The sequence below is a fragment of the Juglans regia genome, unplaced genomic scaffold (genome assembly GCF_001411555.2).
Source record: "Juglans regia cultivar Chandler unplaced genomic scaffold, Walnut 2.0 Scaffold_674, whole genome shotgun sequence".
Classification (NCBI taxonomy): Eukaryota; Viridiplantae; Streptophyta; class Magnoliopsida; order Fagales; family Juglandaceae; genus Juglans; species Juglans regia.
In genome coordinates this window covers 203,839-214,308 of record NW_023361600.1, presented here as the reverse complement: position 1 = coordinate 214,308, position 10,470 = coordinate 203,839, and the positions used below count along the sequence as shown (strand labels likewise).

Genomic DNA, 10,470 nt, shown 5'->3' with positions numbered 1-10,470 from the left:
AAAGCCAAACCTCAGGTTAGAATTAGCTTATGCTCACTTGTTTTACTTAAATTCTCCCAAAAGGAAAAGGAACACTGACTTAGGCATCAGAGGTTACTCATAACCCCGAGCCATCACCTTGCTTTGTTGCAGGTTATTGAACCTAGTAACTTGTGTGCGAAACACGTCGTTAATACGATCATTTTGAGTTTTAGATCCACTCACATTGGTGTCGAATCTGGCTCCGGTGATGTTTTTCCACAACCTCTAGCCATCACTCCAAGTAGCGATTGGTGGTAGTCGTGCAATGGTCGAATTAATTTTCTTAGTGATTGTTCCAATTATCTCTAATGGTAGTGGTCAGAATGGTGTCTCGATCTTGTTTTAAAATTATTATTATTAAGATTTTTAAGAACTTGCTTCTAAAATTTGGGATTTTAAACTCATTGTAAAATAATTAGACTGTTAAAGTGATAAGTTATGATGAGTTCTTCTACTCATTATTTATATACCATATATTTACTAAAAAAAATAAAAATAAAAATAAATGTCTAATATAATAATGATGAGTAAAATTTTTCAATTGAGTTTATTATGCATTAGATGACGTGGCAATACGAGTTCATGTACTTTAACCCGTGAATATCTCGTAAACTTATCATTGCTCATAAAATAAAATAAAGATACAGGTTTTATATATTAACAAAATTAAAAATTAAAACACAGAACAAATAAAAAAAAATTAAAAACACGAGAAATTAAAAGAATAGATTATAAACTAATTTTGTAAAACATACATGTACTCACTCTCTGCATGCACCGTCTGATGGGGGAAGGGAGAAAAAGACTGAAATGTTAAAGCGGTTATTGTTGGTCTCCTCTCATGGTTAGAGCATTTTAGAGGTGGCAAGTTATGTTTGAAGGTTGTTCTGTGTCGTATCAAGTTATGACAATTAAATTATGTAGATTAATCTGAATATGTCTCATTAAATTGTGCTAGATTAATCAAGTTCTAACATAATTTATATAAATAGCGGGTGATATGACACAACCCAGATAATCCGTTTAATTAATAAATTTTTATTGGATTAATCTAGACACAACTTGTTTAACCATTTTCAACCCATTTCATAGGATTGAGTTTATCGGTAAATTTATTTTTTAACACAATTAATATAATTTTATATATAATACAAAGATAATTATATAAAATATTCATAATTACAATTGAATTCATGATAAAATATTGTACGATGAATATCCAAACCAACCAGATATAAAAAATTAATATTTTCATAAAATAAAATTATATGTTAAAAAAAGTTTAATAATTCGAGATATAAAGACATTTAAAACTAAACATTTACAAAATTTGAAAATAGAATTTATTTGTGCTATACTAATTGATGGCAGATTTTTGTGAGTTGATTCGCAATTAATTAATTTATTAATCATATTTTATCGGATCGATTTTTTTTAACTCAAACTCATTTAGTCTCCGTTTGGATGGTGAGAGTGTTTTATCTCATTTCATCTCATCTTATTATTACAATTTTTTCAAATTTCTACATAAAATATAATAAATAATTTAATTTTTTTTAAAATTTTTAAATAATAATAATATTAAAAAAATAATATTATAATAATATTTTATTCAACTTTTAATTTTTATCTAAAATTATTTCATTTCATCTCACTATCAAACTACGCTTTATATAAAATTTAAAATCACTTGTTTTGTATTGTAATTGTGTCGAATTCACGAACAGTGCCATGTATTACCATCGTTGGTCTCTCACCCTACAAGATGACTGCCACACAAAGAGAATTAAGATTAAGAGACGTTTGGATTCGAAGATGACTTGATATGAGTTGAGATAGATTGTGAATAGTAATGAGATGAGTTGTGAATAGTAGTGAAATTTGTGAGTTAAAGTTGTTGAATAGTAATGAATAGTAGTGAGATGAGCTGAGATGTCGAATTCACGGAAAGCCTTTCACAGATCTGGACAGATCATTGATTTATCAGGCACAGAATAGTATTTTCACGATGTAAAGATAAAAATATCCCGGAAGGACAATAAAATCATCTAAAAAATTAATCCGCTTTAGAATTGAGACGATGGATAATATTAGGCCTAGGTTGATTTTGTAGATAAGATAAGATGAAATAAATTAAAATTAAAATTAAAAATTAAATAAAATATTATTATAAAATATTTTTTAAATATTATTTTTATTTTAAAATTTTAAAAAATTAAATTATTTATTTTATTTTATATAAAAATTTAAAAAAATTATAATTATAAGATAAAATAAGATGAATTGTAAAAATAAACGAAATGTTAATTAATTTCAAGGGCAAAATTGTTAGCACACAATTACAAGAAAAATCATTTAGAGTTAGTTTAGTTATACAAAATTAAACTATTTTATTTTATCTTATTTTATATAATTATTATAATTTTATCAATTTTTTATATAAAATATAATAAATAATTTAATTTTTTTAAATTTTAAAATAAAAATAATATAAAAAAATAATATTATAATAATATTTTATTTAATTTTTAATTTTCCTCGTATACATGTAACGTATATGTTATTTGAAGTGTAGTTTCAAAGGTCTCAAGCCCAATATAATGAAATGGGCAGTAGAGGAGTCCAGCCCGGTCCGACCCTTTAAAATCCACACGAGGGTTAGCGATAGGGTGAACACTCCAGTCTGTCCCCTCCCATCTCAAACCCTAGATTTTAAGAAGGAAAACCCCTAATTTCTCCGCCATGGCCAAGAAGCGAAAGCTGCGATCTTCTGACCCCGAGCCCACCAAAGCCCCCGAAGCCGAACCGCAAGAAGGACAGTCACAAGAGGTACCTGTACCAGTTGAAGAGGAACAACTCCAGCCCAAGCCAGAGCCAAACCAGGATGGAGACGCTCCCCAGGAGCAACAAGAGGACATGGCTGTTGATGATTCCAAAGAAGAGGAACACGAGGAGCCCCTGGAACAGGAACAACAAGAAGTACGAGTTAAAGATGAGGTAGGAGAGCAAGAAGAGCACGAAAACCTAGATGCCTCCAAAGAAGCCCAACCCGTAACAGAAAATGGAACCGAGGTAAAGGAAGAAGAGGAGGAGGAGGAGGAGGAGGAGGAAGTTGAGGAGGAAGAAGAAGAAGACGATGACGAGGAACCCGTGGAGAACCTTCTGGAGCCCTTCTCGAAGGAACAGCTTCTAACCCTCGTCAAAAAGGCAGTGAACAAGCATCCGGACTTGATCGAAAGTGTGCGCGAGCTGGCTGACGCCGATCCGGCCCACCGCAAGATCTTCGTCCATGGCCTCGGCTGGGACACCACGGCCGAAAACCTAATCTCCGTCTTTGGTAGGTACGGTGAGATCGAGGATTGCAAGGCTGTCACAGACCGCGTCTCCGGCAAATCCAAAGGCTATGCATTTATCCTTTTCAAGCACCGCAGCGGGGCCCGCAAGGCCCTCCGACAGCCTCAGAAGCAGATTGGCAATCGCACCACCTCATGCCAACTGGCCTCCTCCGGACCCGTCCCAGCCCCACCGCCTGTGACCCCTCCGGTCTCGGAGTACACCCAGCGGAAGATTTTTGTGAGCAATGTATCGGCCGAGGTCGATCCTAATAAGCTACTGGAATTCTTTAGGCAATATGGGGAGATTGAGGACGGCCCATTGGGGCTCGATAAGCAGACTGGGAAGCCTAAGGGTTTTGCGCTTTTCGTGTACAAGAACACAGATAGTGCGAAGAAGGCTTTGGAAGAGCCGCACAAGACCTTTGAGGGGCTTACTTTGCATTGTCAGAAGGCTATTGATGGTCCAAAGCCAAAACATTATCACCAACAAGCACCCTTTCCTCATCATCACCAATCGCATTACCATTCTAGAAAGGAGAAGAATAAGTATTCCGCGCCCGGTGGGAGTGGCCCTGGCCATGGACATTTGATGGCACCGTCGGGACCCGCGGTAGGCTTCAATCCGACACAGGGTCTGAACCCGGTGCTTGGTCAGGCCTTGACTACATTGCTTGCCACCCAGGGAGCTGGTTTGGGGCTTGGTAATCTGCTTGGTGGTCTCGGTGGCGCCCCTGTGAACCAGGCAGGACCACCGGCAGGATATGGGAATCAGGCTGGAGGGAGCTATGGGAACCAGCAGCTGATGCAGGGTGGATATCAGAACCCACAAATGGGGCAGAGCGGTGCTGTTAGGCCTCACCCAGGCAGCGGTCCACCATACATGGGTCATTAGGTGAGTGTCAGGTATATTGGGTAGAATCCCTTTTCCTTCACCTGTGCTACTTGATTTTTGTTATCTATTTAAGTTGACAATATATTGTGGATTTCGGTTTTGTGGTTGTGAAAATAGAGATTATAACAGCTTAAGCTGGTAATCTGGTATGTAGATGACATATATGGAAACGTAAAGTTGTGGGGCTGGTTTAACAACTTTTTTTCCTCCAAAATAACTACTTGGTTGGGAACGTTAGATGCATTTTAATAAAATGAGCTTGTTGAGATTTTTGAAATCATTTTTAATTGCATTTTAGAAATTCTAGAACGCACATGAAAATTATGCCCCCTTCCAACAGTTTGGAGTCTTTGGATGTTATCCACTTCTTCATGTATTAATGACTTTATAAATGTAATAAGTAAGTTTTGATGATTTCTGGAGCTTTGTAAATTGTGCCTTTTGCCTGTCAAAATTTATTGGATGTGCTTGCTAGGTCCCTTTGAGATCTTTAATTAGGATGTTGGATTCAATCTTTACTTTTAGTAATGTCAATTAGTATAGTCATGGCCCTCACATGAATGTAATACCCTGTGATACTTGCTTTAATTTATGCTATAAATGAGTTAGAAAGGTTCCTTGCATTGCTACGTTAGGCTAACTAGACCATATTTGATCTCAGCGTTGGTTCTGTTTAGTTTGGGTAATGGACCCCTCGGAGAATGCATTTATATATGTTGCCCTTCCGTTTCCTCAAGAATATGACTTGAGCTTTTACTAGCTGAGATTTTTGGGGGAGGTGGTGGAGGCTCTAGGAAAAATTGGTCCCGAGAAAGCAAAATTTTGTCCTCCATACATTTGTTTCCTCCCCCTTAATGTGTCAGCTTTTGTTTTGTTTTTGGTTTGGTTTTTCTTTCTTTTTTTGACAAGTAGTCTAGATTTTATAAACTCAATTCAACAATGTAAGAGTCTTAGGCTTTTGTGTGGATTTTTTTAGTCATTCACACTCCCAAGAGAACATGGCTTTTTTTGGCATGTATAATCCTTTTTTTTTTTTTTCAAAGTACACCAGATGTATACTAGAAAGATGCATATCTAGATGGGCCAATTAAGATCATATGTGAAGCATATTACAATCAGTGTGCATATTGAATATATATGGTTATCGTATAGTATTAGAAACATTATATCTCGCTTTTATAACTTGTAATTATACACTGCATGGTTACCTAGTCACACAGGCAGAGAGAGAGAACTTATACTTTTGAACATGATACTTAATGCTTAATACCTATAGTGGTTTCTTGTATACATAGTCATACATGTGGATAACTCAATCATATAGGTCCAGGTAAGGCCCTCATAATGGTTAACCCATGTCTTCATGTTGATTTAATATGTGGGCTGTGATTGTATAGGGTAAGGATGGAATGTGCTATAGCTTCTCTTCTGCAAGGTATGTGAGCACTTGTTCATTGTCCATGTGGTTTATGGGATGATAAACCTAATAATAAGTGATATGGTCCCTTATGGAGCAATCAGTTGCTAGTTAGACCGAAGGTGCCTACCTAGCCTGTTTTTTATTTGTGGTATATTTGGTTCTGTTTCTCGCCCTAATTAATGTTTGTATTGTGATTATTAGTTAGCAATATGTCAAGTCAGTTTAGTTGGTTACTTACTATTTAGTTTGTTTAGTTTTGATTATGCACAAATATATGCTAGCATTCCGAGTCCTTTGGATGTCTTAAGGCCTCTCGTTTTATTCATGCTTTAAGGTCTTGTCATAAATTTAGTTATATCTTGTGTTCAGGTTATTCCTTATTCTGGTATGGTTGACTTTATCTGCGAGGGATCTTCCACTTCAGGTCATTTTGTGGGGGTTAAAATGATTTAACATTGCAGAGGCCTATTGACCCATCATTTCTTGACTATTGATCTATTGATCTTTTCTTGTTGTCCAACCAGTATGGAGATTTGTGTCCTGCAGTTAACGCTTCTTTACGCTTGCATTGAAATATGACTTGCATTAACTCTGCAAGTGGATCTATTTAGTCTTTTCACATTGATGAGATTTCTTTCATTGTTGTCTAGATTTATACCTCACTAAAGATATGGCTCAAGATTTAGGTCCCATATCCGTCCTTAGCATATCTAGAAAACCAGCTTTATTTATTTATTTATTTTCCAGTATTTCTCACCTTATCTGACTCTTTTTTATTTCTCACCTTATGTGATATGAATTGGAAAATTGATTCTTGATGTTACATAATTTTTCTGTTTGATTTGTGTGGTATTATCACCTTTAACTCCATTTCATTTTATCACTCTGTTCCCATGATTGCATTTCAGCTATTATCAAACCATTGTTCATTAATGGATTCTAAATCATGTCATTGTGGTACTTCATTTTATGTCATCTGCCACTGTAAATAGTTGGTTTTTGAATTTAGTGTTTTTATGCTTTATGTATTCATTGTGCAGATCCCCTCCTAGATGCATCAAATATTTAGTTTTGGACTCTGGTGATTCTTCTGAAGTTCAAGGCACTCTTGCAAACGACGTCTTTAAATTTGTGCTGAAAAGTTATTATTTGCCTACTATAAAGACCAGAATCTCAAACTTGTATTTTCTTTCAATTTTAGTACTTTCCACCCCTTCACGTATTTTCAAAAAAAATGTTGTACGATTGGTTCCGATATCTTCTTAAAAAGTATTGGGATACTGGCATAACTTTGAGGCAGAGAACATCCCGTCTCCATGATTTTAAGTTTGTCACTAAACAATGTTTTTTTTCCCCGTTATCGTTTCCTTGTATTGACAACTTTTTGCATTTGTGGTTACTTTCCTCTTGGCATCATAAACATCTTTTGGTTACTTGATGAATCCTATGTGGTTTGGAAGACAATTCTTTGATATTTTTATTTTTCTTAGTTTGAAGTTTTCATAAGAATTTATGATTGCATCCATAATAATAAGTGTGGAAACATCTTTTGGTTACTTGATGAAACCGACGTGGTTTGGAAGACGTTCTTTGATTTTTTTTTCTTTAATTTGAGGTTTTTTAAAGCTTTTATGATTCCATCCATGTCTTTTTTGTGGGTCATCATATATTGCAAGTCTTGTTTTATTCTTTTGAAGATGTTTTCTTGAAAATGGTTTGATGCGACTGCTCTGAATGTGATTATATTGGGTATTGTGAAGCCAGGAAGTGCAATTTGGATTTATATCAGGTAATCAACATTTCAGTAAATTTTATGTGTTCTTTTCTCCTTTTCTGTGCAGTGGAAGTAGCTCCAGTTGCAAGCATTCGACCCTAATTTATTATTTTCCCCTCATGTGCTTTATGTTAGCCTTTTGTATTTGTTTTTTTTTCCTTCTTCATCTCTCAATCATTGGTGCTTTACTACCTTGATAATTTATAAATACCTTAAATTGAAATTAAATGAATTTTACCAAGGTCAGTGACCATTCTTTTTCAATTATCCAACTTCATTCTAGTTTAAGAGTCTCTAGATAACTTGGGAATGTGGTTTGAGCCAAAAATTATATTCACATTTTGATGGATTCATCACCCTACGATCAATGAATTATTGCTCATTGTTTTTGTGCTCCCATAAAAAATGGGGTTGAGAGTGAGGTGTGGGTTATGACCCATTGAATTTGCTGCATCTTAATGAATTTATCCCATTCTATGATTTTCAAGAGATACGATTCGGGTATCCAAGATCAAGTTTTTGCCCACCTACGGACCATATAGAAAGTCCTGAAAGTTCTCATAGCTGCCATAGGGTGAATGAGCGGTATTTTTCCCTGTGATATCATTTTACAAGTCATATGGCAAATACTTTCTTTCGGCCATTACATATGCATAACATTCTGGATTTATGGAACTCTGCTCTGATGATCGGAGAGGGATGGCTTGGCTTGTACAAGGCATTGAACCTTGGCAAGAAGTTAATGGAGGGGATGGGTCTGTAGCATTGATGTTCTGACTCTAAGCATTCTACTGATGGATTAGCCAACTTCTATGATCTACTACCGAGGTGAGTAGCAAAATCCTGCTGTTGCTCTAGGTGGTGGTCAAGATTAGCCTGTTCCTTTTGAGTGTATGCTTGTGGAATTGGTTGTTGAATTTTGAAAACAGATACCCAGGTAGAACTTGAGTCAGAGCATCTTGTGATGTAGAACTTCTTGAAACAGATTGTTCCCATATTAAAAGTGGGACTCATTTTACTTTTGAAGTCCCAGGGAAGAAGTTAAATAAATTAATTAGTATAAGCTGATCAGTCATGTAAATTTCCTGGTGTGGTGGTGTCATGCCCTGGTAGTTTTTATGCTTTCGAATGGTTTTTACTTGGTGTTGCGGATTTTAGGGCATTCACTTCTCTGGTCCATCGGAGATCTGCTGGGTGGGTTTCTCAATGCTAAATCCCCATCCCAAGGTAGGATTTTAGTTCCATGCAGTTGTTTTTGTTTTCTCTCTTTTATTTTCCCCCCTTGGAAAGGTATTTTGCTGTTTTGCTTGTCCTTTTGTCTTCCGCCTTGTATGTTGAATAAGTCTATGGGAACTTCAACTTACCGTTCTGAAGGTTCACATTTATTACTTGTTTCATAATATTTGGTACTTTTTCTTTTTATTTGTTTATTATTATTATTTATTTATTTCTTTTGTTTTGACTGTTTTAATGTTTAAAAAGTTTTTGTTTTGTTTGCAAATTTTTTAGTTTGTTGTGTTCTGTTGACTGTTAACAAGTTTTGCAATTCCATCGCATTTTTATGTCTTTGTTATTTTTATAACGTTTTTGTCTTATAGTCAATATTTTATTATTATCTTTTGGGCTTTCTTAAATACTTGTTGCCTTCTGAAAGTTATTTTTATGTTTTCTTTTTTTAATGGAGTGACTGGCGAGGAATAGGGATACTTGTGTTGACACATGCAATTTATTTATCATTGTTTGTTCGTGCTGGCAAATAGAATTATTCCTAGTCTGATAGAGACATCATTCGGTCAGTCATGTTGGAATATTAAGATCAGTTTTGCTGGACGACTGTAACAAGGTCCAGTAAATAACCATTTGTTGTTTTCGTTTACAACTTACATGTTGCAAAGTATTTCTTTATATTTTGCATTATACTTTTTTGATAAAATTAATTTGGGTTTGAATTTTCAAATTTGAATTATATTGATTTTAGTATCCACATTTCGGAAATCAAAGAACTTGAAAAAATTTATTTCACCATTACACCGAAATTGTTAGTGGTACGTTAAAAAAATGATGTAAAATTATATTTTTAGGTAATTTTTAATTTATGATTTTTTAAGGTTAGAATTATGTTCGAATTTGGTGTATATTTAATTATTTATATCCAAATTTTAATTTATGATTCAAGTTGGAGATAATTTTGAAGATTAAAATTTTAATCCTCCCCCTAAAATCCAGCCATCAATATTGTGAATTTGGCATTTTAATAAAGATAGGATTCTTAGAAAAAAGAAAAAAAAAAAAAAACCTCAATTACCAAAACATTCTCTCTCTAGTTTTCTCAATATAAAGAATTAAATATTTCTCGTAGGAGAAAAGGAGTGGAGTCCATAATTAATGGATTCTATATTTACACATTCCAATTCTAAGATTTAATTTTTCTTTTTACATGAATAAATCTCTTGTTAAGATTTCTTCTCGTTCATATTCTTAATAAATATTTTTCACCCCATTGACAGATCTGGATCACTTCTAAATTTTTTTTTATAAAATTCATCTTTCTTAACAAAATCAATAGATTCCCAAAGAAATCTTAAGGTAACGTCCTAGTCGGTAAGGGAATTTCAGTATGTTTCGGCGGCTTGGCTACTCAGTCGCTCATGACTACCATATAGAGTATATGAGTAAAATATCAAGTTTTTGAGTAATGATATTTCTATAACTTATAATGAAGTGGTTATCGTTTTTTTATATGTTTCTCAAATTAAAAGTTCCAAATATTTAAAAATTAATGAAGTGGTTATCGACATTTTACATTTAAAAAAAAATAATTTACTTTGTTTTTTTTTATAGTTTTAATGGCGTCTTATGTCACTATCAATAGAAATTTTAACATCAATAAAAGTAAGGCATGTGCCCTCAGTCACGCAAGCTCAGACTAATCTTTATAATATTGTGTTTGAAAACGAAATAACAAGAAAAGTTAAAATGCTTTGATTTTTTAGAAGAATCCCTATGGCACAGGCCAACCCCATGATCA

General features: G+C 34.3%; 1 protein-coding gene across 3 annotated transcripts; it reads left to right on the top strand.

Annotated features, from left to right (window-relative positions):
- The first annotated feature begins 2,683 nt into the window (after window positions 1-2,683).
- On the top strand, window positions 2,684-7,067 carry LOC108998772 (UBP1-associated protein 2B-like). Of its 3 annotated transcripts, XM_018975467.2 has the most exons (3): window positions 2,684-4,248; window positions 5,646-5,683; window positions 6,709-7,067. In XM_018975467.2, the coding sequence occupies exon 1, from the start codon at window positions 2,764-2,766 to the stop codon at window positions 4,246-4,248; it is 1,485 nt and encodes a 494-aa protein (XP_018831012.1). In that variant the 5' UTR covers window positions 2,684-2,763; the 3' UTR covers window positions 5,646-5,683; window positions 6,709-7,067. The 3 variants fall into 3 exon arrangements, with proteins under 3 accessions (XP_018831012.1, XP_018831010.1, XP_018831011.1); XM_018975465.2 differs by lacking the exon at window positions 5,646-5,683; XM_018975466.2 differs by lacking the exon at window positions 5,646-5,683 and having other exon boundaries at window positions 2,684-4,259.
- Window positions 7,068-10,470: the final 3,403 nt, after the last annotated feature.

Bases quoted from the DNA above. Each gene is read 5' to 3' on its own strand.
- LOC108998772 (XM_018975465.2), top strand. From the start codon at position 2,764: ATGGCCAAGAAGCGAAAGCTGCGATCTTCTGACCCCGAGCCCACCAAA.